General features: G+C 58.3%; 1 protein-coding gene across 1 annotated transcript; it reads left to right on the top strand.

The window, feature by feature from the left end:
- Positions 1–27,779, top strand: CLIP3 (CAP-Gly domain containing linker protein 3). The gene is made up of 14 exons (XM_054010027.1): positions 1–74; positions 3,560–3,710; positions 13,947–14,086; positions 14,844–14,937; positions 16,072–16,233; positions 16,762–16,880; positions 17,594–17,830; positions 18,803–18,938; positions 19,145–19,273; positions 21,345–21,479; positions 21,633–21,756; positions 22,318–22,382; positions 22,973–23,045; positions 24,553–27,779. The coding sequence occupies exons 2-14, from the start codon at positions 3,575–3,577 to the stop codon at positions 24,605–24,607; spliced, it is 1,605 nt and encodes a 534-aa protein (XP_053866002.1). The 5' UTR covers positions 1–74; positions 3,560–3,574; the 3' UTR covers positions 24,608–27,779.
- The last annotated feature ends 27 nt before the right edge of the window (positions 27,780–27,806 follow it).

Raw genomic sequence — 27,806 nt, forward strand, 5'->3', positions numbered from 1 at the left:
GCGCATGGGCTCTGAGCGGCTCCGGACCAGCGCCAGCGCCCGGGCACCGAGACACGGAGCGATCCTCGTCCGCGGTAGGTGCGGCCCGGGCGGGCCCCCATCGGGCCGGGCCCAGCTGCCCCCGCCCCGGGGGGATGGGGATGGGGGGAGGGTCGGGGTTTATCTGGGGCCCGGCTGGGATCAGCCCCCGTCCCCCAGCCGGGCGAAGATCAGCTCCCTCCCCTGCCCCCATCGCCCCACTTCTGCCCGCCCCACCAGTCACCCCCACCGCCCCCCAACCAACCCGCCTGTATCCCATCGCCCCCTGCCCCATCGACTGATCACCCCACCTGTACCCCATCCCCCCTTCTCCCGTCACCCCTCCTGTCCTTCCCCATCCATCCCCACTGCCCCCCAACCAACCCGCCTGTATCCCATCGCCCCCTGCCCCCTTCCCCATCGACTGATCACCCCACCTGTACCCCATCCCCCCTTCTCCCGTCACCCCTCCCATCCTTCCCCATCCATCCCCACCGCCCCCCAACCAACCCGCCTGTACCCCATCGCCCCCTGCCCCCTTCCCCATCGACTGATCACTCCACCTGTACCCCATCCCCCTTCTCCCGTCACCCCTCCCATCCTTCCCCATCCATCCCCACCGCCCCCGAACCAACCTGCCTGTACCCCATCCCCCTTCTCCCATCACCCCTCCCATCCTTCCCCATCCATCCCCACCGCCCCCCAACCAACCTGCCTGTACCCCATCCTCCTTCTCCCATCACCCCTCCCATCCTTCCCCATCCATCCCCACTGCCCCCCAACCAACCCGCCTGTATCCCATCGCCCCCTGCCCCCTTCCCCATCGACTGATCACCCCACCTGTACCCCATCCCCCCTTCTCCCGTCACCCCTCCCGTCCTTCCCCATCCATCCCCACCGCCCCCCAACCAACCCGCCTGTACCCCATCACCCCCTGCCCCTTCCCCATCGACTGATCACCCCACCTGTACCCCATCCCCCCTTCTCCCGTCACCCCTCCAGTCCTTCCCCACCCGTCACCCCCACCGCCCCCCAACCAACCCATCTGTACCCCATCGCCCCCCCTTCCCATTCCCCTCCCATCCTTCCCCATCCATCCCCACCGCCCCCCAACCAACCGCCTGTATCCCATCGCCCCCTGCCCCATCGACTGATCACCCCACCTGTACCCCATCCCCCTTCTCCCGTCACCCCTCCCATCCTTCCCCATCCATCCCCACCGCCCCCAACCAACCCGCCTGTATCCCATCGCCCCCTGCCCCTTCCCCATCGACTGATCACCCCACCTGTACCCCATCCCCCCTTCTCCCGTCACCCCTCCCATCCTTCCCCATCCATCCCCACCACCCCCCAACCAACCCACCTGTACCCCATCGCCCCCCCTTCTCTTTCCCCTCCCATCCTTCCCCGTACACCCCATCACCCCCCAAACAACTCGCCTGTACTCCATCCCCCCTCCCATCCTTCCCCCGTCCATCCCATCACCCCCAACCAACCCGCCTGTACCCCACCCCGTCCCATCCCCCCTCCCATCCTTCCCCCGTCCACCCCATCAGCCCCAACCAACCTGCCTGTACCCCATCCCCCTTCCCATCCCCCTCCCATCCTTCCCCCGTCCACCCCATCACCCCCAACCAACCCGCCTGTACCCCACCCCCTCCCATCCCCCCTCCCGTCCTTCCCCGTACACCCCATCACCCCCAACCAACCCGCCTGTACCCCACCCCCTCCCATCCCCCCTTCTGTCCTTTCCCCGTCCACCCCATCATCCCCCAGCCAACCCGCCTGTACCCCACCCCGTCCCATCCCCCCTCCCATCCTTCCCCCATCCACCCCATCAGCCCCAACCAACCCGCCTGTACCCCATCCCCCTTCCCATCCCCCCTTCCATCTTTCCCCCGTCCACCCCATCACCTCCCAACCAACCTGCCTGTACCCCATCGCCCCCTTCCCCATCGACTGATCACTCCAACTGTATCCCATCCCCCCTTCCCATCCCCTTCCCATCTCCCGTCCACCCCCATCACCCCCCAACCAACCCACCTGTACCCCATCTCCCCCCCAACTACCCTGTCACCCCCCCTTCCCATCTGTACCCCAGTGCCCCTCCCTGACCCTCCATCCTCCCCCAACTACCCTGTCACCCCCACCTGTCCCCCAGCCACCCCATCACCCCCACCCTTCCCATCTGTACCTCCAGTGCCCATCCCTGCTCCCCCAGCCACCCCATCACCCCCACCCTTCCCATCTGTACCCCAGTGCCCCTCCCTGACCCTCCATCCTCCCCTGCCCCATCCACCCATTCCTATCCCCATCCACCCCACAGTCCTGCCCTGTGTGCCCCATTCTCCCCTCTAGGCCTTGACAACCCCCCCCCATCATCTCCCTCCACTCTCATGTCCTGATCCTTCTCCCTTACCCCCAACCATCGGTCCCATCCCCCCCGCCTCCCCACTGCAGGGCCATCCCATTTCTTCCCCTTTGTCCACCAGTCCTGCTGTTTCTGGGGCTCTTGTGCCCTGCAAGGGACTTTTGGATGTCAGGCCAGGGGTGTGTATGGGGCGGGGGGGGGAAGGGGAGTGTCCAAGGGAACCCCCCTCCAATCCCCCCCTCTGCTGAGACCAACGCCCCCTCTTTCTCTTCCCTGTTGCACACACGGCAGGGGGAGGGGCTGGGGAAGCCCCATCCGCAGCCGGGGCAGTGGTTCTGATCCGCAGGGCAGGCCCATGTGGACCGGTGGCGGGAGAGGCCTCGCTCACCTTTCCCATAGGAGCGTTTGGGAGATGGGAGGTAGGGGGCTCTGAACTGCTGGGCTTTCCTAAGCTGGAGCAGGAGACATCAGCGTACGCGCTGGTGAGATGGGCAGAGGCAGTGGGGTCTCGTGGTTAGAGCCAGGACTCCTGGGTTCTATCCCCAGCTCTGGGAGGGGAGTGGGGTCTCGTGGTTAGAGCCAGGACTCCTGGGTTCTATCCCCAGCTCTGGGAGGGGAGTGGGGTCTCATGGTTAGCCCCAGGACTCCTGGGTTCTATTTCCAGCTCTGGGAGGGGGAGTCTATCTGTTGTGATTGCAAGGAGATGGTGAGCCTAAGCCCGCCCATAGCTAAACGCCCTCCCCCCTTAAGCATGGGGGAGGGACCAGTGAACCCAGGCCCGAGTGAGTACTGGGGACAACAGATGAAAGAGCAGAGACAGGAGTGGGGCCTAGTGTTTAGAGCAGGGGTCTGTAATTTGACCCTGGATTTCAGTTCCCCGTTCTGCCTTGCTGCAAGGACGCCCCTTCACTGGTCCATGCCTCAGTTTCCCCATCACCATTTTTTTTAATAATACCAAACTCACTGTGGGGAGGCGGGGGCGAGCCTGTGGGGCTTAAAATGAACGTGAGCCCATGGGACAGAGGGTGCTGCAGAGATGCCAGGTCTGATCCTATTAGCCCTGCCCAACAGCGGCGAATCGACCCTCGGGGGGGTGGGGGGGGGGCGCGGCGGGTTCTGCTGATTGTTCAGAGGCCTGGATGTTTTTTCCCCCCTTCCCTCCACAACCAGGAGTAACAACCCATCATGACCAAAGACGACTCAGCTGAGCTTCCCACCGAGGAGGCGCGCCAGCCGCTGGAGTTCCAGAGCCCCGTCCTGGAGCGGAGGAAGAAACCCATCGTCCATCCCTCCGCCCCTGCACCCTTGCCCAAGGACTATGGTGAGCTCGCCCCGCCGCCTGCCTGGGGGCTCGTCTGTGTCTTGCTCTCACCCTCCTTTCGTTCCCCAGACTTCCCCTGGCTTTGGAGCCAAGGGCCAAGGCAGCCGCACGGGGTAACATTTCCCGTTACCGAGGGGCCTCATCCCCAGAGGGGCTGAGCACCAGCCCGTGAGAGGCAGCGTGGCCTACCAGTTGGGGCCACGGGAGAGTTGGGTTCAGTCCCCATCTCTGCTGCTGATCTCCCGCTCGCTGTGTGCCTCAGTTTCCCCTCCTGCCTGTTGTCTGGTTTGACGGCACGCTCTCTAGGGCAGGGGAGGAGGGGGGCGCTTGCTCTGAGTCTGTGCACAGCCCGACACAGTGGGGCCCCGATTTCAGCTGGGACCCCAGGACGTTGCCATGATGCACGTAAGAAGAGTGGCAGGTGCTCAGAACTTCTGGGGATCAGACTCCAGCATCCAAATCCTAGCTCTTATCATTAAGGGGTCTCAGAACCCAATTTGACAGATGGGGAAACTGCTCCATGCCTCAGTTTCCCCCAAATCACCCAGCAGGGTGGGGGCAGAGCTAGGATTAGAACCCAGGTTTCCCGGGGCCTAATCCAGTGATGGATTCACTAGGCAGCACTGCCTCCCCGCATTGGCCTATGGGTGACAAGGATGTAGTTGTAGTCTCCTCCCGTGCGACGCTGTGTCATTCAGCTTTTAACCCCAGGGCCAGATGCCCTGGAGTCTGAATCCTTCTACTTATCCGCCATGCGTTCCACCCCGCCCCCCCGCCACAGCGGCTCACCGCTGCTCGGACAGGGCCAGCTCTGAGCCAGCAATCTCCACGGCCCAGTCAAGCCCCGCTGTCTGTGCTGAGGCTGCCAGCAAGAGGGGACTGTGCCGTCTGCCATCCGAGAAAGCGGGCTGAGACCAGCCAAACTCGCTTCATGTAAGCCGCCGACCCGCGCGTCAGTGCTAATGGAGCTGGGCCATAGAAACCGAGGCCTGATCTGAGCGGAGTTAGGACCAGTTTGTGTCAGGTGGGAATATGATTCTTTTTCCCTATACAAGGCGGACTGGTTATACCGGTATAGCGCCTATAGGTGGGAATAGTTATCCATGTCTGAGCACCTTGATGCCTGTTAAACTGCACCCGGGTCTCCTCCGTTAACTAGACGGGGATAATTAAGGCAGGACGACTTGGGAGGGGAGACAGAATCCCTAGGCTGGATTTGAACCAGAGGTTCTGAAACCTTTCCTTTGACCGCTGGGGCGGGCGGGCTGGCTGGCTCCATGGGCCTGAAATTTACGACCGAATTACCCACATGAGCCCCTCTCAGGAGCAGGACCCGGTGGAGGTGTGCCGGCGACGAACTGGCAGGTGATCGGTTTCTAAACACAGCCCAGTGATTCAGTGTTGCTAGATGCAGACGCGATGCGTCATCGGATGTCATTATTCTGGAAAGTCTCTCCCCCCCCCCCCCCCCCCCCCGGCTGCTTTTGCATGAATTTGGCTAGGACTGTGGCAAGAGCAGTATAGATTTTTGTTTGGGGGGGGGGGGGGCAGGGAGAGGAGAGAAGAGCACGTGTCTCACCAGCAATAGAAATGGGGGGAGGGGGGTTGACGTTGAAGCCTTTATTTATTATGATTGGATTATGCTGTGAGTATTTTGGCAAATAAGATTAGCTATGAAATCCACGCTAGGAATATGCTTACAGCAGGTGCTAGGACAATAAGCTTAGGGGGGAGTTTTTGCAGCGTGGAGTGTGTGGGAGACCCATTGGCTCTGCACAGGTCTCCAGGTGCTTCCACCTTGCTGTGATTAATTAAAAGAACCCAACAATTTAAAACAAAAGGGGAATGCAGTGGAAGGCTGATCTTGTTTGCCTGAGACTCAGGAGAGCCAGGGTCTATCCCTGACTCCCCTACTGTTCCCTTGTGTGATCCCGGACAAGTGACTCAATCGTACCGTGCCTCAGTTTCCCCATCTGTAAAATGGGGAGAATAACCCTGCCTTTGTCTATTTAGATTGCGTGCTCTTTGGGACAGGGACTGTCGCTCACTCTGTGTCTGTGCAGCGCCCAGCACAACAGGGCGCCGGAGCTTTGATAATTTAGCACTGGTGGAAGGTGTCAGATAGACGGCCCCAGACAGGCGGAGATATGGTTTGTTTATCTGAGAGTTCAGTCTCCAGGGCTGTTTAGGCCCCTGATTCTTTGCTTGCTGCGAGCTGAGGCCCACAGACTCATTTCACCAAAACGGCCCTTGAATAGTAAAAGACGGCTGGTGACTACCCGCCTGCCTAGGGTTGGAACCAGTGACCTCCACCCAAATGGTTTCTTATGTAGTTGAGACAGTTATTTGTTTAATCATAATTATTATCCTTTGTTTTATTTATTTATTTATTAGTAGTAATACTGTAATGCCTAGTCATGGCCCAGGAGTCCACTGTGCACGGTGCTGCACATATTAATGCTATTAGGTGTGTTACGGTAGCACCGAGACACCCCAGTCACAGACCAGGACTACACTGTGCCAGGTGCTGTATTTTTTGTTTGTTTGTTTTAGGTGTATTGTGGTAGCCCCTAGGCACTGCAGTCGTGACCCAGGCCCCCGTTTAGCTTACGTGGCAGGGGCTGGGCTCTCCGCTCCGCAAGGCCTGCTCCCACCCCGCAGCGGCTGCACTGGGAGCGGGACGAAGTCTTGGGCAGCTGGGCATTTTGACAGCATTTACCGGTAATCACAATCATCAGTTTAGCCGGGATTGAAAGCCGCGGCCTGAGCCGAGCAGCGGATCCCAGAATATGTCCTGCCAAATGGAAAAAGCAGCTTTGATGTTATGCAAATGGGCGGTTGGCTCAGCCTAGAAGAATCCAGCAAAGGCCAATGAAAGGCAGGGTGTGATGGGATGTCTGATCGATCATGAGGCTGGGGAATGGGACCTTTCCCATCAAGGGGTGCTGGCTCCAATCCAGCCCCAGGGTGGGGGACTGGCTGACTCAAGGGGGCAGGGAATGGGACATGGGGCCTGTCCCCTCTAATGGGCACTGGCTGTGATCCAGCCCCGGGCAGGGGGAATGACTGGCTGGGGATTGGGACATGGGGCCTGTCCCCTCTAGGGGGTGCCAGCTCTGATCCAGCCCCAGGGTGGGGGAACTGGCTGGCTCTGGGAGTGGGGAATGGGACACAGGGTCTTTCTCCTCTTGGGGTCTCCAATTCCAATCCAGTGCCTGGAGGAGGGGCTGGCTGGCTCAGGGGATGGGGAATGGGATATGGGACCTCTACCCTCTAGGGGGTGTGGGTTTTGATCTGGCGCCAGATTGGGAAGACTGGCTGGGATATGGTGGGGACCGGGATATGGCACCTCTCTCTAGGGGGCGTGGTCGTTGATCTGGTCTCAGGGCAGGGGGACTGGCTGGCACAGGTGCTGGAGGTGCTCTGTGAGGCAGGAGCCGTGGGGGGGGAGGATAGCAGACAGTGCAGCTGCCTGGTTTGCGGAGAAATACCATCAATCTGGCACCTTTCACCCGTGTGAAATTGACTCAAAAGCCTCCCCGTCACACAGCCCAGCCCTTGTGCTGCTCACAAGCTGTATTTTATGCCCACGTGCTGCCTCCTGACAGGCCATCCTGAAAAGCTTTCTCCTTTGTCCAAGGGCCCTGCACTCAGGAAATCTATACCTCAGCCCCGGAGTCAATTAGATGATTGAAACAATTGAAACGATGTTTAGTCCTCCCCAAATCAACTGGAGAAACTGAAGCACGGTACAGTTTATTAGGACAGTTTCTGCTTTTATTAGGTAGATGATAGGGTTACCATATGTCCGGCTTTTCCCGGACATGTCCGGCTTTTTGGTAATCAAACTCCCGTCCGGGGGGAATTTCCAAAAAGCCCAACATGTCCGGGAAAAATACTCCCTGGCTTACCTTAGAGTGGGCGCCGGGGGCTGCTGTGCTCCCTGACTCCTGGGCTCTGTAAGCGCCGAGCTGCCCGAGCGCTGCCGGCTTCGGGCAGCCCCCATGCCTCTGGACCCTGCACTCCCGGCTGGGCGCTTCCCCTCCTGGGCTCCAGCTGCGCTGGGGAAGTGCCGGCCGGGGGTGCAGGGTTTGGGAGCTGCCCGGCAAACCGTGAAGCCGGTAGCACTCGGGCAGCCCTTTTCGCGTGGCTGGGAGGGAGGAGGGGGAATGCGGGGCGCTCAGGGGAGGAGGCGGAGTTAGCGCGGGGACTTTGGGGAAGGGATGGAGTTGGGGCGGGGCCGGGGGTAGGAAAGGGCCAGGCCAGGGCCCCGTGGAGTGTTCTCTTTTTTTATTTTTTAAATATGGTAACCCTAGTATATGATGGTAGTGTCTGGAGCCCCCAAATCAGAACCCCTTTGGGTGCTGCACAGACACGGCACGTATGGCAGCCCCATACCCCGCCTCCATTAGGGCCCCATCACGCCGGGCGCTGCCCAGACACACAGTGACCGAGATCAGGGCCCAGTCGGGCCGGGCGCCGCCCAGACACACGGCGACCGAGATCAGGGCCCCGTCGGGCCGGGCGCTGCCCAGACACACAGTGACCGAGATCAGGACCCCGTCGCACCGGGCGCTGCCCAGACACACAGTGACCAAGATCAGGGCCCCGTCGCGCCAGGCGCTGCCCAGACACACGGTGACCGAGATCAGGGCCCCGTCGCGCCGGGTGCTGCCCACACAGTGACCGAGATCAGGGCCCCATTGTGCCAGGCGCTGCCCAGACACACAGAGACCGAGATCAGGGCCCCGTCGCGCCGGGTGCTGCCCACACAGTGACCGAGATCAGGGCCCCATTGTGCCAGGCGCTGCCCAGACACACAGAGACCGAGATTGGGGCCCTGTTGCGCCAGGCGCCGCCCAGACACACAGTGACCGAGATCAGGGCCCCGTCGCGCCGGGCGCTGCCCAGACACACAGTGACCGAGATCAGGGCCCTGTCGCACTGGGCACTGCCCAGACTCAGCGAGAGATGGTCCCTGTCCAAAGAGCTTCCGGGCTAAACAGACAAGGCAACCGAAGGCCGGATGATTCTCCCCCCAGTACAGCTGTGGACGCTGAAGCCCAGAGAAGGCAGGGTCAAGTGTTCAAGCCCTGAACTTGTAGCCAGATTTTCCAAAGAGCCGGGGTCAGCCCTGAAAAACGGAGCAGATGTTTCAAGCAAGATGAGAGCTCAACGTGCTAAGCGTTTTGATTTGTGAGGGTTATTGCTTCTATCTAGTGCATGAAAGGAAGGGGAACTCCCCTCAAAGTTTGCTTCTCTTCTACCCCATCTGTGTAAGGCAGAGTGGATGATTGAACCTAGGAGTTCTGCATGGTAGCCCACTGCCTTAACTACAAGGCTGTGGGGATGACCTTAGGGAGATGGTGCCATGCTCAGAGGTCTGCCAGGAAAGGGTTTATTTGCTGGCAGGCGTAAGGGATAATTCTCCACTGGCATAAAATTTGTGGGACCTATTTTTATGTCTTTATTTTCTTTTCTAAAGCTGCTTCAGGTTTTGGGTTATAAACTCGGGCTCGAGCCTGTTGGACGCGGCAGTAAATCGCACGTTGATTTCAACAGCAACGGGCGCGCCGCCCCTTTCACTCGCCTCCCGTGTCCCCACCCGGCGCACCCTGCTTCTGCACGGCGCGTCCGAGAGGCCGCGCTCTCATCTGCACGTGTGCGGTGTCGAGACGCGTTCCCCCCACCCCTCCGCCCCTCGTGCGTGGCAATCCGGCTACTTCCGCTGGCGTGGCTCTCTGCACGGATGAATCGGAGCCCGGAGAGCTGCCGTGCCGTGGTGCTCGCGAGCGACAGTCACGCTGGCCTGTTTTGGCCGTTGGGCTGCCGCTCAGGCAGTGTTTCATAAGAAGCTGTTGCTGGGGGAGGGAAGATCCAGGCTTTGTGTTTCCCTGGCAGGCTGAGACAAGCTCTTGTGTGAGTGTCGCTGCCCGGGCTATTTATCTCTAGGCTGCCTGCAAAGGGGATAAACGTGGCTGCACCGCGCTGTCGGCTCACTAGCACGTTAATCCCTGCCGTGGTTAATTCAAAGGACCCTATGAGTCAGGACTGAGTCAGGGTGGTACTGGGGGGTGGGAGCGGGGGGATCGGTCCATCAAAGTGTGGGTGGAGAAGCCTATAGGAGATACTCTTCCCTCTCAATGAGTGCTGGTCCTTCTGCTTTGCTGCAGGGAGCAGGGTGGGTGACTCAGTAGAGGGCGCTCTGCCTTTGTATTCAGTGTTGACCCACTGTGGGAGCTGCGCTGTAGGGCTTCAGTAGGGGGCGCTCTCCCCTTGCAGTCAGGGCTGACCCCAATGCGGTGCTAGGAGGCGCTGCACTGCAGGGCATCAGTAGGGGGCGCTCTCCCCCTGCAGTCAGCGCTAACCCCAAAGTGTCACGAGGGGGCGCTGTGCTGCTACTTGACTTGGCGTCTTTCAGATCAAATGCAAAACTGAAACCCGAAATCCTCCCGGTGATCCTGCCACGCTCTTTGCAATATAGTGGTGTTAGCCCATTTAGCCAGGGCACTGTGGTTAACTGCAGCCTACTTCCTTCCAGTCCCCCATGCCGTGTCAATTATATACAGGGTTTTTCTTTACTTTCTATCCTAAACTGATGTACCGTGTTGCCGTTGAACGCTGCTGCGCCCCACCCCAGAGGAGGCTGCATTCATAGATTCATAGATTCTAGGACTGGAAGGGACCTCAAGAGGTCATCGAGTCCAGTCCCCTGCCCTCATGGCAGGACCAAATACCATCTAGACCATCCCTGATAGACATTTATCTAACCTACTCTTAAATATCTCCAGAGATGGAGATTCCACAACCTCCCTAGGCAATTTATTCCAGTGTTTAACCACCCTGACAGTTAGGAACTTTTTCCTAATGTCCAACCTAAACCTCCCTTGCTGCAGTTTAAGCCCATTGCTTCTTGCTCTATCCTTAGAGACTAAGGTGAACAAGTTTTCTCCCTCTTCCTTATGACACCCTTTTAGGTACCTGAAAACTGCTATCATGTCCCCTCTCAGTCTTCTCCTTTTCAAACTAAACAAACCCAATTCCTTCAGCCTTCCTTCATAGGTCATGTTCTCAAGACCTTTAATCATTCTTGTTAAATTAAATTAATGGAGATATCCTATCTCCTAGAACTGGAAGGGACCTTGAAAGGTCATCGAGTCCAGCCCCCTGCCTTCACTAGCAGGACCAAGTACTGATTTTGCCCCAGATCCCCAAGTGGCCCCCTCAAGGATTGAACTCACAACCCTGGGTTTAAGCAGGCCAATGCTCAAACCACTGAGCTATCCCTCCCCCTTGCTCTTCTCTGGACCCTCTCCAATTTCTCCACATCTTTCTTGAAATGCGGTGCCCAGAACTGGACACAATACTCCAGCTGAGGCCTAACCAGAGCAGAGTAAAGCGGAAGAATGACTTCTCGTGTCTTGCTCACAACACACCTGTTAATACATCCCAGAAGCACATTTGCTTTTTTTGCAACAGCATCACACTGTTGACTCATATTTAGCTTGTGGTCCACTATAACCCCTTGTAGCACTGATGAGCGATCCCTGCACAAATATGAAAGGAGGGTTGTTTATATGGTTATGGCGGAAGTCACCAGGTGGCGCTGTGACGATCTTATCAATTCTTTCTCTTAGCCTGTGAGCAGTGGTCAGTCTTGGAAGCCATGCTGGGCTCTTTTTCGTGCTGTTGTTTCTCTTTGGAGGAGCTGTTGCAAGCAGCAGGAGGTAGCTCAGAGTTGTGAGTTCAATGCTTGAGGGGGCCACTTAGGGATCTGGGGCAAAAACAGTACTTGGTCCTGCTAGTGAAGGCAGAGGGCTGGACTCGATGACCTTTCAGGGTTCCTTCCAGTTCTATGAGATAGGGATATCTCCATATATTATTTAATTGAGCCGTTGCTTCAGTCTCCCCAACTCAACTCCCGAGTCTTTGGGCAGAATTGCTCCCTGGGAACCAGCCATTGGTATTTGGCCAGAAAGAGGGCAGGGGTCAGATGGGAGAGAAAAAAAAAGGTGGTACTCTTCCAAGCTCCGCCCACTAAATACGCCCCGCCCATGTGTGTCGCCAAAAGGAGATGCTGCCCACAGCAGATCGTGCTGATGTTCATAAAGGGGGCCGCGGTGCCGCTTGGTTATCTCGGCTCCATACGCTGAGTTGCCCCTCGGTGGGGTTTGTCCCTGGGTTCTGCTAGACTCCTGGGCTCAGTGTGACAGAGAAGGCAATTTCCTGCAATCTCCTGGCCCAACCTGATTGAATTAAGCGTCAGTATCCTAAGGGCTGTCTACCTTTGCAACGCTACCGTGGTAAAGCAAGTCAGCTACGCTGCTGGAGCGCGCCGGTGTAGACGCTACCCGTGCCGATGGGAGGGGTCCTCCTGTCACTGAGGTTAATCCATTTCCTCGGGAGGCGGAGCTGGCATTACTCCGTCAGTGTCACATCGTCAGGAGACACATTTCAGTGGAGACACATGTGCCGCTAAGGCATAGCTGTGGAGTGTAGACCAGGCCTAAGGCAACAGCTCACTTGCGCCCCGAGGAGACATCTGTTGTCGGCTGATCAGCTGTTACAAGGGGGACGAGATCCGACGCCCAAACTGGACCGGCGAGTGACTCTCAGATTCACGGCGGGGCTGGTTCTGAGCGAGAGCCGTTGTGAACTTGTGGCCACAAAAAAAAAACGCTGGGTGGGATTACAAAGACTGATCACCGGCCAGAGCACTTGATAGAGCCCAGGTGATTGCCCAATCCTTGCCCTCTGCCAGCAGGGCCGGCTCCAGGATTTTGGCCGCCCCAAGCAGCCAAAAAAAAAAACAACCGCGATTTGCGGTGGCAATTCGGCGGGAGGTCCTTTGCTCCCAGCGGGAGTGAGGGGCCGTCCGCCGAATTTCCGCCGAATACCTGGACGTGCCGCCCCTCTCCGGAGTGGCCGCCCCAAGCCCCTGCTTGCCAGGCTGGTGCCTGGAGCCGGCCCTGTCTGCCAGGTCACTGGAGAAGCATCCGCACCCAAGCAGCAGGTGTTGCAGGAGATACTTTGTATTTTGGGTCTCTCTGACGCAGTCACAGCTATTGCAGCCAGTGATGTAGCCTCACTTGATCAGCGCGTCTCTGGACTGGCCAGCTCCAGCGCGGAGTCGATTAATAGCCCAGGGCTGTTCTGGGGGAGAGGCTCAGCTGGTGGGAGCCGGAGCGTGCAGGTGACAGGGTCGCTGGTGTTTGTCTGACTGGGTGATGGTGTCAGGGCTTTAACGGTGGCCAGAAACCTTTGTTGGGACGTTCAGCATCCGGGTTATGTCTTGGGTCCGCGCGTCGCCTTGTGCGCTCGAGTCTACTAGCAACTTCCCGGCGTATCTCAGGAGGAGCAATACGGCTGAGGCAGGCAGATTTGCTGGGGATCAGGCTGCCTGGATGTATCCCGCTGGGATGCATGACTCCGCCCCAGAGAGGCGATGGCTGAGAACCTGGGAATCCAGAGTGGGTGCCCCTTCTGGACCCCAGAAGGGGAACCCAGGCACAGTTACCCTGAACTGTAACCGACGACGCCTTCCTGATTGCGGAAGAGAAACAAAAATTCTTATGGCTGCTCCCAAACCCCACCCGGCACACTGGGCATTTCCGGGACCTGCTCTGTTAACACAGCAGACGTTTAAACAGGCTCACTCTTTCCTGAGACGAGGGGGGCGGTTCACACCTCACCGAGCAATTACTTCAGACTCTGCCTGGGGACGTGTTTTCTGGGCAACCAGAAAACCTAGCTGGAGTGTAAATGAAAGCGGAGATTCTGGAGAGCAGGAGAGTCGGTTCAGAGAGGGGCAGGTCTGGCACGCGGGCACATACTGGGTGTAGCTGAGCCCTGGCGGACGGGGGGGCCTGCATGCTGTTTGCAACCACCTCTGTCCAGGGACTGGTGTAAATGAAACAAGCTGTGCTCAGAAAACACCCAGACGCTTCATCGCTCCCGGTTCTGCCACTGGCCTGCTGGGTGACTTTTTGCACGTCCCTGCCCCGCTCTGTGCCTCAGTTTCCCCTCCCACTTCTGACTATGTAGGCAAGAGCTAACTGGTGTCCCTGCAGCACCCAGCACAAGGGGGCCTTGGTCTGTGTTGGGACCTCTAGGTGCTACTGTCATACAGGCTCGGCGTGGCGTGGTATCGATTTTGGATGGGGAGTCAGGTGCTACCATAGTGCACCTAATAAAGGGGTAGATTCCCCTTTTTAAAGACCTTCCTTCCCTTTCTAGCTTTCACTTTCTTTGACCCGAATGACCCGGCTTGCCAAGAAATCCTCTACGACCCCAAGACCACAGTCCCGGAGCTGTTTGCCATCATCCGCCAGTGGGTGCCCCAGGTGCAACATAAGATTGATGTCATAGGCAGCGAGGTGAGTGAGGGGAGCCGACGCGCCTTGCACAGTGCCTGCGTCCGCGCGGCCTGGCGCTGGGGAGAGGCGCCGGGTTGCCCGCCCTGGGGACACGGGACACGCCGAGGGGGGGCTGCAGCTGGGTGGAACCGGCACATCCTGATCAGAGAAGGGCCTGATTCCACCAGGGGGTCTGAGATCGGTGCCACAGCGGGTCAGAAAAGAGTCCACAGGAAATTACGAGGCAGAGTCTAGTGGGTAGAGCTGGGCGGGGGCTGGGCGTCAGAACTCCTGGGTTCTGTTCCCTGCTCTGGGAGGGGAGGGGAGTTGAGCGGGTTAGAGCAGAGAGGGGTTGGCAGCCAGGACTCCTGGGTTCTATCTTCAGCACTGCCACTAAGTCGCTGTGTGACCCTAGGCAAGTCCCTTCCCCGCTTTGTGCCTCAGTTTCCCCCCCCTTCTGCCAAAGGGGCAGTGCCTGCCTTCGAGATCCCCGGGGCAGAGGTGCACCGTGTTGCTGCTGTTAGAAACTCCCATCAGGCCTCCCTTGCTCGTCTCTTGTACCCCTCAAGCCCCCGTCACCAGGGACCTTCCCACTCCATGCTGGGTGCTGTTCTGACCTGGAAATTAACCGGAGACGCAGCGGGATGGCAGGTGGGGGTGGGGAACGCGGCATGACCAGCTCTGACCAACCCCACCCCCTGCTCTCCCTTTCCCCTCCCCCTCTTCTCCTCCCCCCAACCCTCTCTCCCCCTGCCCGCCTCCCCTCTCTCCCCCCCAGATCCTGAAGCGCGGTTGCCATGTGAACGACCGGGATGGCTTGACCGACATGACGCTGCTTCATTACGCATGCAAAGCCGGGGCGCACGGTGTCGGTGAGCCAGCGGGATGGGGTGGGGGGAGGGGGACGGGCTGCACGGTGGGCTGGGAAGGGGTAGGCTCCCTTTTGGGGGTCGCCCTCTATCTCAGCTGAGGCGCGAATGGCTGAATCCCCTGGTTGGGGGGCAGGGCGCTGCTGTCCTGGAGCAATTGGGACAATCTGGGGGGCTCACACTCCCCCACGCAGGCTCTGCCTCCGTGCCATGGGACAACCCCGCACTTGAAGGGGGGTCGCAGGCGGCCCCCATCCCCTTGAGGCAGGGCCAGCATCGGGGGACCTATTCCTTCCCCTGTGGAGCAGGATCGGGGCCATTTTTCTCCTGCACAGAGGTGTGTGTGGGGGCCCCTCAGTGCTCACCTCAGCTGCTGGGCCACCTCTGCTTGGTGGCGGGGGGGTGGGGCCTGCTGTACTCCCCCCAATCTGCCCCACACAAAGCTCCCTGCTCGGATAGGGTTGGCTGGACCCCCTGGAGCAGGGAGGCTGGGAGTTTAAAAACCCACTGAGACACCTCGGGTAAATCCCCACGCTCAGAGCGATGGGCTCAGGCTCTCGGCAGACTCAGGCAGTGTCAGTTACACCCGGGACAGCTCCCCACGCTCAGAGCGATGGGCTCAGGCTCTCGGCAGACTCAGGCAGCGTCAGTTACACCCGGGACAGCTCCCCACGCTCAGAGCGATGGGCTCAGGCTCTCGGCAGACTCAGGCAGCGTCAGTTACACCCGGGACAGCTCCCCACGCTCAGAGCGATGGGCTCAGGCTCTCGGCAGACTCAGGCAGCGTCAGTTACACCCGGGACAGCTCCCCACGCTCAGAGCGATGGGCTCAGGCTCTCGGCAGACTCAGGCAGGCATTAGTCACATCCGTTCCTGTATTTTGGGTTTTTCCCCCTATTCGCCGTGGCTGGAGAGCTGCTTCCTTTCCAATGCAAGCCAAGCTTCTCCTGGGGTCCCGTGACTCAGGGAGCCGGGGGTCCCGGCCTGGGCCCAGAGTGCCTCTTCCTTCCTCCAGTCTGGAGGGTGCTGCTGTCCTTCTCCTGCAGTAGCCTCAGGGGGAGGGCGGTTCCAGGGGCTGTGGTGCCCACTCAGAGGTCTGATCCCATCGCCTTTGCCCTCCCCCCCCCCCCGCCCCAGGCGACCCTGCTGCTGCCGTCCGCCTCTCCAACCAGCTGCTGGCCCTGGGGGTGGATGTGACCCTGCGTAGCCGCTGGACCAACATGAACGCGCTGCATTACGCCGCCTACTTTGACGTGCCTGAGCTCATCCGCATCCTGCTCAAAGGCTCCAAGCCCAAAGGTGAGCCGGGGCGAGAGGAGGGGAGACACAGGCCGAAGAGGGGGACGCTTCCCCCTGAGTCCAGCTGGGGGCTCCCCTGAGTGCTACTGCCCCGTGGCTCTGGGGTTGTGTTGCCCTGGCCCAAGCGGGTTCTATCCCCAGCTGTGGAAGGGGAGTGGGGTCTAGTGGTTATGGGGGAGGGGCTGGGAGCCAGGACTCCTGGGTTCTATCCCCTGCTCTGGGAGGGGAGTGGGGTCTAGTGGTTAGGGCTGGGAGTGGGGGAGTGGGGGAGGGCTGAAAGTCAGGACTCCTGGGTTCTATCCCCAGCTGTGGAAGGGGAGTGGGGTCTAGTGGTTATGGGGGAGGGGCTGGGAGCCAGGACTCCTGGGTTCTGTTCCCACTTCTGCCACTGACTCATTGTGTGACCTTGGACAAATCACTCCCTGTGCCCCTGTTTCCCCTCTAGCCCTTGGCCTGGGGGGGCGGCAAGTCCCTTCAGGGCAGGGGTCGATGCCTCACCCTGGGCCGTGTCTGCGCTTTGCCTTGCAGTGCTCAACTCGACCTGCAGCGACTTCAACCACGGCACGGCGCTGCACATCGCCGCCTCCAACCTGTGCCTGGGGGCTGTGAAGTGTCTGCTGGAGCACGGGGCCAACCCCGCTGTCAGGGTGAGAGTGCGGGAACGGGAGCTAAACTGCCTAGAGGGGAGGGGATGACCTTATACAGACAGGAGACCAGCTGGGGCAAGATAGAGGGGGAGTTGTCAGCACATAAAGGACACCAGACTGTCAGGATATGGACTGGGGGGGGGCGGGGAGGAGGGAAGGGGAAAGTGGCAGCAAACAGAGGACCTAACTGGGGGGATATGGACCGGGGGGAGGGGCTGCAGGCAAAGAGGGGACCTGACTCTGGGATATGGACAGAGGAGGGGTTCCAGGCAAAGAGGGGCCCTGACTCTGGGATATGGACTGAGGGGAGGGGCTGCAGGCAAAGAGGGGCCCTGACTCTGGGATATGGACAGAGGAGGGGCTGCAGGCAAAGCGGGGCCCTGACTCTGGGATATGGACTGAGGGGAGGGGCTGCAGGCAAAGAGAGGACCTGACTGTGGGGATATGGCCTGGGACTGGGGCTGCCTGGAAAGAGGGGACGTGACTGTGGGGATATGGCCTGGGACTGGGGCTGCCTGGAAAGAGGGGACCTGACCCATGGGGATATGGACTGGGGGGAAGGGCTGCAAGCAAAGAGGGACTCTGACGCTGGGATATGGCACAGGGGATGGGGGAGCGCACACAGACAGCCTCTCGGGCCCTTCCCCCCCCCCCCCCGGCTGCCCCGTCCCCTCCCCCCCGTCCCAGCCTCTCTCCCGCTCTGCCCCCTGCAGAACAGCAAAGGGCAGGTGCCGGCCGACGTGGTGCCCGACCCCATGGACATGACGCTGGACAAGGCCGAGGCCGCCATGGTCGCCAAGGAGCTCAAACAGCTGCTGCTGGATGCCGTCCCCCTGAGCTGCAACCTGCCCAAGGTCACGCTGCCCAACTACGACAACATCCCTGGCAACCTGATGCTCACCTCCCTGGGCCTCAAGCTCGGGGAGCGCGTGGTGGTGGACGGACAGAAGGTACCGGCCCGTCGGCCCCCTCTGGGAGCTCCCCAAGCGAAGGGGCGGTGGGCTGGGCCGGGCTTGGATGGGGGATCTCGGAGCAGAGCGGGGTGGGGGCTCAGTAGGGGGCGCTCTCCCCTCGGTGCCTGCGCTGACCCCAGTATGGTGCTAGGGGGCGCTGTGCTGCAGGGAGTGAGGTGGGGGGTCAGTAGGGGGCGCTCTCCCCTCGGTGCCTGCGCTGACCCCAGTATGGTGCTAGGGGGCGCTGTGCTGCAGGGAGTGAGGTGGGGGGTCAGTAGGGGGCGCTCTCCCCTCAATCCCAGCACTGACCTCAGTGCAACAATAGGGGATGCTGTGCTGCAGGGAATGGGGTAGGGTGACCAGATGTCTCAATTTTATAGGGACAGTCCTGATATTTGGGGCTTTGTCTTATATAGGTGCCAATTACCTCCCACCCCGTCCCCATTTTTCACCCTTGCTATCTGGTCACCCTAGAATGGGGTGGGGGCTCAGTAGGGGGCGCTCTCCCCTCAGTATCAGCCCTGGTCCAAGTACAGCAGTAGGGGACGCTGTGGTGCAGGCAGCAGAGTGGGGACTCAGTAGGGGGTGCTCTCCCCTCGGTGCCTGCGCTGACCCCAGTATGGCAGTAGGGGACACTGTGTGCAAGGAGCGGGGTGGGGACTCAGTAGGGGGCTCTCTCCCCTCGGTGCCTGCGCTGACCCCAGTATGGCAGTAGGGGGCGCTGTGTGCAGGGAGCGGGGTGGGGGCTCAGTAGGGGGCGCTCTCCCCTCGGTGCCTGCGCTGACCCCAGTATGGCAGTAGGGGGCGCTGTGTGCAGGGAGCAGGGTGGGGGCTCAGTAGGGGGCGCTCTCCCCTTGGTGCCTGCGCTGACCCCGGTATGGCAGTAGGGGGTGCTGTGTGCAGGGAGCAGGGGGGGGACTCAGAACGGCCCCAGCGTCTGGCTCTGACAATCTGTTTGCGTCTCTGTAGCTGGGCACCCTGCGTTTCTGTGGCACGACGGAGTTCGCGAGTGGCCAGTGGATTGGGGTGGAGCTGGATGAGCCGGAGGGCAAGAATGACGGAAGCGTTGGAGGAATACGCTATTTCATTTGCCCTCCGAAGCAAGGTAAATAGAGCCCGGACGCCTGGGTTCTGTTCCCAGGTCTAGGATGGGAGTGGGGTCTAGAGGCTATGGGGTGGGACTGGGAGCCCGGACGCCTGGGTTCTGCTCCTCTCTCCAGAAGGGAATATGGCTTAGTGGATACTGGACTTTACAGCTAAGCATTTTCTGAGTCCACCATTGACTGTTGGGTTTTTTCTCCATCTTCTCAGGGGTTTTTGCCTCTGTGTCTAAAATCGCCAAAGCCACAGACCAGATGCCGTCATCGGTGACGTCCACCCCCAAAACCCCCCGCATGGACTTCTCCCGCATGACCGGGAAGGGCCGGAAGGACAAGAAAGGTAGCAGGGCAGTTCTAGCGGCTGAAGCAGAAGGGGCTGGGAGCCAGGACTCCTGGGTTCTCTCCCCAGCTCTGGGAAGGGAGTGGGGTCTAGTGGTTAGAGCGGGGGGGGGGAGGGGTTGGGAGCCAGGACTCCTGGGTTCACTTCTATGCCCAGCTCTGGGAGAAGTGGGGTTTAGTGGTTAGAGCTGGGCGGGGGGAGCGGTGCTGGGAGACAGGACTCCTGGTTTCCACTCCCAGCTCTGGCACTGATTCCGGGCGTGACCTTGGGTGTGCCCCTTTCCTCCCATGTCTCATTCATCCCCATCTGGAAAGGTACTTGGCTAATTAACCCTGAAGACCCTTTATCGCCGGGGGTGGGTGGAAAGAGCTGACCTGGCCTTTGGATCTCAAATCTCATCAAGGGGCTTGACACGGCAGCCGATTAATCAGGGGCAGCTGGGGCAGGACTGCGCCCCGGGCTCTTTGCTAGGAGATAAACCAGGCGCCCCCTGGCCCTGTCCTCGGATCGTGCCTGCCCCTCCGAGTCTGGCGGGGGAGAGGTCAAAGCCCCGGCAGGCTGGCCGGCTCTGGTGCGGCAAAGAGCGGAGGGGAAAATTTGCGTGCTATTTACATATGCAAATTAGAAAGGCCCAGCCTCCTCACAAACCAATCCCACCAGTTCTCCCCACCCATATGCCTCACTCCTCCCCCATATTCCAGTCAGTCTTCTCCTCTCCACCCCCTGCCCCCTTTCCACCCCCTCCCTCAGCCAACCTGGGCTTGGCATAGAATCATAGACTATCAGGGTTGGAAGGGACCTCAGGAGGCATCTAGTCCAACCCCCTCCTCAAAGCAGGACCAACCCCAACTAAATCATCCCAGCCAGGGCTTTGTCAAGCCTGACCTTAAAAACCTCTAAGGATGGAGATTCCACCACCTCCCTAGGGAACCCATTCCAGTGCTTCACCACCCTCCTAGTGAAATAGTGTTTCCTAATATCCAACCTAGACCTCCCCCACTGCAACTTGAGACCGTTGCTCCTTGTTCTGTCATCTGCCACCACTGAGAACAGCCGAGCTCCATTCTCTTTGGAACCCCCCTTCAGGTAGTTGAAGGCTGCTATCAAATCCCACCTCATTCTTCTCTTCTGCAGACTAAATAACCCCAGTTCCCTGAGCCTCTCCTCATAAGTCATGTGCTCCAGACCCCTAATCATTTTCGTTGCCCTCCGCTGGACTCTCTCCAATTTGTCCACATCCCTTCTGTAATGGGGGGACCAAAACTGGACACAATACTCCAGGTGTGGCCTCACCAGTGTCGAATAGAGGGGAATAATCACTTCCCTCGATCTGCTGGCAATGCTCCTAGTAATACAGCCAATGTGCTGTTGGCCTTCTTGGCAACAAGGGCACACTGCTGACTCATATCCAGCTTCTCGTCCACTGTAATCCCCAGGTCCTTTTCTGCAGAACTGCTGCTTAGCCAGTCGGTCCCCAGCCTGTAGCGGTTCATGGGATTCTTCCGTCCTAAGTGCAGGACTCTGCACTTGTCCTTGTTGAACCTCATCAGGTTTTTTTTGGCCCAATCCTCCAATTTGTCTAGGTCACTCTGGACCCTATCCCTACCCTCCAGTGTATCTACTTCTCCCCCCAGCTTAGTGTCATCTGCGAACTTGCTGAGGGTGCAATTCATCCCATCGTCCAGATCATTAATAAAGATGTTGAACAAAACCGGCCCCAGGACCGACCCCTGGGGCACTCCCCTTGATACCGGCTGCCAACTAGACATCGAGCCGTTGATCACTACCCGTTGAGCCTGACGATCTAGCCAGCTTTCTAGCCACCTTATAGTCCATTCATCCAATCCATACTTCTTTAACTTGCCAGCACCTTCTGCTGTGGGCTCCTCCCCCTGTTCCCTCCAAGTCACTCACTGGAGGAGAGCGGAAAAGTTGAGGGCGGGGAGATGGCAGGATTGGCTTAGAGATGGGCAGGGGGCAAGGTTTCAATCATCACTCTGGCACCAGGCTAATGCAGCTGCCGCTGGAGGTCTGGGCACCCCTGGGCTGGTCTCACTGCCTCTCCGTTCAGTTCTCAGGAAGAAGTCTCCCTCCGTGGGCAGCCTGGACCGAGAAGGGCTGAAGATCGAGATCGGGGACCAGGTGCTGGTGGCGGGGCAGAAGCAGGGCATCATCCGGTTCTACGGCAAGACGGACTTTGCGCCGGGTAAGGTACCCGGCTGGCGGGAGGGCAGAGGTGCCGATTGGTGGGTGGAAAAGACTGTAACAGGGTCTTTTAGCTCTGGCGTGGGAGTCCGGGGTTTGAGCCCGCGTCTCGTGCTGGGAAATGGACTCTGACGGCTTCTTATCCCATTGCCAGGTTACTGGTTCGGCATCGAACTCGACAAGCCCACGGGGAAACACGATGGCTCGGTCTTTGGGGTCCGGTATTTCAGCTGCTCCCCTAAACACGGAGTCTTTGCCCCACCTTCCAGGGTCCAGAGGTACGTTTCTCCTGGCTTTAGCTACGTGTGAGCATGAGCGATCGCCTTTTGGTGGCTGACCCCACTGAGGGTGGCTGACCCCACTGACCCCCACTACTGCTACTTTAGCTCAAGGGTGGGAACCTGCGGTTTGTTGTGCTGGGTTCAAATCCTGCTCCCTGAGGGGCGCATATATGTGGGAGTACAATTTCCTGACGCTTCTGACAGCTCTGATTCTAATTGACAAGGACGCGACAGCCTCCAAATCATCCTAACGAAGCCCCCTTGAGTGGCAGATATCCTCCCCGTAGAGCAACGGGACTCGTCTGAGGCAAATGGCGCAGGAGTGGCTTCCCCCGGATTATCCGCCTCCCGTTTTTAAGAGGCTTTGGGACGGCTCTCAGGCCTCGCCTGTGCGGAGGGTTCACCCTGATCCCAGTCACCGGTATGCGAGCAGCCTTCCTTGTCTATCACCGGTGGTTGGAATCTGGGCAACTCCCTGGCGTCGGTAAGGTCCTAGCTGCTCCACACCTCCGTGAACAAGCCTCTCTTCTCTGCCTTTTCCCTGCCCCTCCCTTGCAGGATCGGCGGCCCCAAAGACTCCCAGGGAGATAGCAGTTCGGTGAAGAAGGTGCACCAAGTCACTAGTAGGTATACTCGGGATCCTCCGCTTTTCCCTTCCCCACAGCGACGGGAGGGACCAGGGGCGAAGCCCACCCCACCTGTGACTCCATTGGCCTTGCACTGGGGGGTGACTTAACCAGTGAGGCCACGGGGACATCCAGTCTTCCCCAGCGATTCCATCTGTGCCCAAGTCATGGCCCCATGGAATCTCTCTTCGGTGCTTATGTGACCCCCCTCCTTCCCCGGCACTGTCCTCTCCGAGCATCTCACAATCGTTAGGGTGTGTTCAGCTTCACATCGTCCCTGGGAGGCAGGGCTATTTAGCCCCCTTGCACAGATGGGGAAACTGAGGCACGGACTTGCTCAACGTCACGCGGGGAGTCTGTGGCGTACCAGGTCGTGCTCCAACCCCTGCTCCACGCTCCCCTCATTCTGCCAGTGCCGTTCCCCCAACACACACTGCCCTCATCCCAGGCAAGCACCCTAACCACGAGGCCTGTGCCCCCTCCTGGGTTTGTCGCACTGTCATTCCACCTGGGTTTGTTAGAGGGCGTCGGTGGCCCCCGGGTACAGTACTCCATTTAAAGCGACGGCGTTGTCCCTTCTCTCGCAGTGTCACAGCCAAAGCGCAACTTCACAGCAGTCAGGACCCCAAAAGACATCACGTCAGAAAACTCCATCTCTAGGTAAGGTGGGGAAGGAGCTGGGGGCAGGGCGGGTGGGGTGACCAGAGCTCTCCCATCTTGGTTTGGGTGGGGAAGCAATTGCCACCCTGAGTCCCAGACACAGAAATGACCCTCTGCATACCCCCCCTTCCTGACACTCTCCTGGGTAAGTAACACGCACCTGAAAAGCAAGGGGGGAAATTCCCTGTAGCATCCCCTAGCACTACTCCCAGCTTAGAACCGGAGCCAAAGGAAAAGAGAGAAACACCATTTCCTGCGCTGGAAGCTGTTCTCGGACAGGGGCTAGGCAGCCGGATGATCCGTGGGTCCCTTTGGCACTTTAATTTAGGGGTTCCCGCTCAGGCCCCAAGCAGAGTGCACTGGATGGAAATAGCCCTCCGGGACCCCCCCCCCATTGCTGGCCCATGTGGAGCTGGTGTAAGAGCCCAGCTCCCAGTGTAGGGCATGGGTTGGGGCATAGCTGGAGCACCCTGCGCTGTGGTTATTCTCTGTCCACCAGGGCCCATAGGGGGCCGATTGGGGGTGTGGCCAAAGCACCCTGCTGTTTCTATTCTCTGCTCCCCAGGATCCGGGGGGGGGGGGGGGGGGCCTCAGGAACGCAGGGGGAGTGCACCGCGCTGTGACTATTCTCTGCCCACCAGGCCCCCTGAGGAGCAAACAGGAAATGAGTGCAGCCTCAGCGCTAACTTACTGCTAGAGCAGCCCCGAGGCTGCTCTGACTTTACAATGCAGGCCGGGCAGGGTCCTGCAGAGGAAGCCTATGGGGAGGACAAAGCTGGCTTAAAGCCATTGTAAAGCACCTTCCCTGTCTCAAGTGAGAATAACAGCCCCACACCCCTGGGATGTGCCAGCCAATCGGGAAAGAGGAGCCAGCACCAGCTGTTTCAGAGGATGATTGATAGAGTCAAAGTGGTTAAGGCCAGAAGGGACCGTTAGACCATCTAATCTGACTCTGCAAGCCCTTCAGTTTCACTCGATACCGCTGTATCAAGCCCTAGACTTTAGCTAGACTTCGGTGTTTCAGTCTTCAGGAGCTTAACCTGTTGTGAGCCCCACCCAGATCTAGCCGGGGGGGAAATACCCTTTCCCTGGCTGCCTACATAGCTGTTGTTGTTATTTATTATGTGAATTACGGTAGTGCCAAAAAAACCCCAGTCACAGACAAGGACCCCTTTGTGCTAGGGCTGTACATTGTTATTGCTATTAAGTGTATTACGGTAGCTCTCAGGCACCCTAGTCATGGATCAGAACCCCATTGTGCTAGGGGGCTGGACATTTTATTGCAAGTAAGTGTATTACGGTAGCACCCCCAGTCATGGAGCAAGACCCCATTGTATTAGGTGTTGTACATTTTTATTGCTGTCAGGGGCTGTACAAACACAGAACAAAAAGCCAGTCCCTGCCCCAAGAAACTGACCCGCTGCCTTCTCATTTCCTCTCCCCCTGCTGTCGGGGTCCCTGCTGTGAGCCGCCCGGCGAGCGCTCCCCCCTCTCTCGTCTCTTTCAGATTACTCTTCTGCTGTTGGTTCCCCTGGATGCTGCGTGCAGAGATGCAGTCCTAAGGCCTCGGCGCGCGCCTCTCCCGTCCTCCGCTCTGTCCTCTATTCTCCAACTAACCGAAAGACTGCTCTCCCCGTTGGGCTCTCATCTCCCCCCGTCCCTCCCCGAGTTGCAGTTCTAGTGAACCCCAGTGCCTTGGTACCATTGAACGTCGCCCCCTGTAGTCCGCGAGAAAGGCTGCACTAACCCCCCCCCCACCCCACCGCGCGTATGCACCCCACACCCCGGGTAGACGTGACATGGGCTCGGAAGCTCCCCTCGTTGATTTCTCCCCGACCCCCCTCCGGGGCGCAGTGGCACGAACACAAAACCTCTTTGGTACAGATTTCCCTCTGCGGTTTGATTGCTCTGAGCCTGACGCTCGGGGTAAGGCCGATCCAGGATCCCCAGAACCTGGCCCTTTGAGTTGCTCCCCAACTAAACGTAATTTAACCTGGCCTCTCTCTACATCTCTGTAGCAGCGTGGACAGGGTCAGGTTATAACACACCGAGTGTGGAAGTAGTGATCCTCCCCAGTTTAAGCTGCCTTTTTCTCTGGGAATTATGTAATGCTCACCTTCCAGGATCAATGCTATTCGATTGCTCAGTTCCTTCCAGGGAGGAGATCTGGCTTATAGAAACCGGTCTCATGTTGGACCTTAAAGAGCAGTGAGATTTGGGGGGACCTTCCTCTCTGGAAGTAGTGCGGGCCCCCTTCTGAGAAAGCCCCCGTCCCCCGGGATTCACTCTGGGGCCCACTGTTCAGTTACCAGGGGGAAAATCAGTGCATGAGTGTATTTCTAAGGTAGATCAGCGCTTTCTGAGATTGCTAAGCATTCCCCTTGAGACACAACTGCTCCAAGGACCAACTGATGTTGACTTCAAAGGTTGGAGCAGCTTGTACCGGGGTCGGGGGTCTCTTAACACGGCGGTTGTCTGGTGCTCCTCTGTCCCTCTTTCATTCTCATCGATGCGTTCCCCTCGGCGCGATCGCTCTTTGTTGCAGGCAAACCTGCCGGGCTTTTTTCCTTTTGAGCTGTTTAGAAAAAATATATATTTTTAAAAGAAAATGACCCTTAATAACTATCTTAAAAGAAAAATTAGCCGTGGATGGCATGTTGATGTTCCCCACCGAGCCAAAGGTCTGTCTAAACGTGAACGTTGTCCTGTTTAACTCTCCCGCTTAGAGCAGTCCAGTCCCAGTCCAGTTAAAGCAGTACGGTGGATTTATACTGGGATCAAGGTGCGTATATCAGTCTAGCGGAGAGAAAGGGGAATAAACTATACTGGCTACAAGACACCTTTATCCTGGTATAACTAAACTCTACACAGGGGTTATATCAGTGTAACGGTATCAGTTAAAAAAAACACCTCTAGCCCACCCGCTTGTACCAGCACAAAATCCGTGTGTGGAACTGGTGAAAGGGAATGAGGTGCCCCCTTTCCATGTGGGAATAGCAATCCTGGTGTAAGCACACTGATCCTGGTAAAACTGCGTCCACACTAGAGGGGAGCTGTACCGCGTTAGCTGGTCCGGTCTAGTGAAAGGGGGACAGCGTTTGGGGGCAGGTCTTGGGAATGCTGGGAAGCCGGAGACATTTGGGATGTTGACAACCGCCTCCCAGTGGCTGCTTTTGGGAATGGCGTAGAGCTCCCTGTCTGAGTGGCTGGGCTCGGCTATGGGCAGGAAAAGGTACCGGGGTCTGCTCTCGTCGGGGGAGAGCTACAGATAGTTGGCTGGGTACTGCCCAAGACAGGGCGTGGGTCATTGCTAGAAACCAGGAACAGCTGCATAGAATCTCTCTCTCCATCCATCCATCCCACTGAATCCTTAGATCCATCCATCTTATCCCTCCACCCATCCTTCCTGATCCCTCTATCCTCAGATCCATCCATCCATTTTCTCCCTCCATTTCTCCGTTCTTCTTCCTCTATCCTCAGATCTATCCATCCATTCTTATCCTTCCCTCCATTCCCCACCGCTGCTGCCATGTCCCCTAATGTCACAAACTAGGAAAGCAGGAGAAAACGACTGGTCAACCTGCTTTCTCTGGGGTGTCCTGTTAGTAAGCAGAGGTAGCCTGGTCCAGTGGTTAGAGGTGGGGAAGCCAGGACTCCTGGGTTCTATTCCTGACACTGGGAAGGACAAGGGAAAAGGAAGCCCAGACACCTGTTCTATTCCTGACACTAGGAAAGGTGCGCTGGGCAAAGGAATAGAAAGCCAGGACTCCTGGGTTCTGTTCCTGGCATTGAGAAGGAGCATGCCACTGACACTATGGGCAAGTCCCCGTGCCGCTGTGTGCCTCAGTTTCCCCCATCTACAAAATGGGGATGAGGATATTGACCCACCTCACTGAGGGGTCATGGAGCTTCAATAACGAAAAGGCTTTGAGCAGCTCCTCCTGGAAACACGGCGCAGTATCAAGCAGTGAAAAAAGGACCTGGGCCCAGCGTACTTTAAAACGCCTCCAAATGGAACAGCTTCTTGTGCACCAGGCCAGAATCCTAACCACCCTCTCCAAATCCTCCAGCCTTCCTCCTTGTCTTTCTGTTGCATTTTGTGAGAGCTGGGAAAAGCCAGGACTCCTGGGTTCTATTCCTGACACTGGGAAAGGAACCTTGCCCCCGACACGCATCGCCATCCCTATCAGCTGTTATGAGTACGAAACACACGCATCGCTTCATCCTCTCAGCTTCCTCTCTAGCCCAATAAAAAGACCCCCCCGCTTTCTCATTTTCTTTTTACTAGCAATAAAAACCCCCTGCAATTGCTCAGTTTCACCGTAGTCACGAGGGGGTATCCTGGGCCTTCCCCCGTTTCATCCAGACCCCGAGTCACCCCGGCCAGGCCTGTGTTTCCGATGCTAACCATCGTCGGGGACCGCTGTCCAAATGCTAACCTGGCCCCAGTCCGGCTCGGACTCCTTTGCAGCGGTCCCCGCCATGGCCTCAGTGTTTGTATAATAGAAATCACACGTCGGATGGAGTTTCTTTAACACTATTTTTAAAATTTGTAACCCATTCTCCTTGTAAATTGTTTAGCGAGTGGCTTGTTACTCCCGCTGATGATCTCGCTGTTAACTTTGCATGCCTTGTCCCTTTCCCCGTCCATCCAGGATCTCTGGAAAACTCAGCATGAGAAGAAATCAGTATGCCTATTGCTTATCTGTCATTAATAAAGAGTGTTTCTATGTGCATTGTGTAACAGGTCTCTGGCTTTAG

Source organism: Malaclemys terrapin, chromosome 20 (assembly GCF_027887155.1).
Source record: "Malaclemys terrapin pileata isolate rMalTer1 chromosome 20, rMalTer1.hap1, whole genome shotgun sequence".
Taxonomy (NCBI): Eukaryota; Metazoa; Chordata; order Testudines; family Emydidae; genus Malaclemys; species Malaclemys terrapin.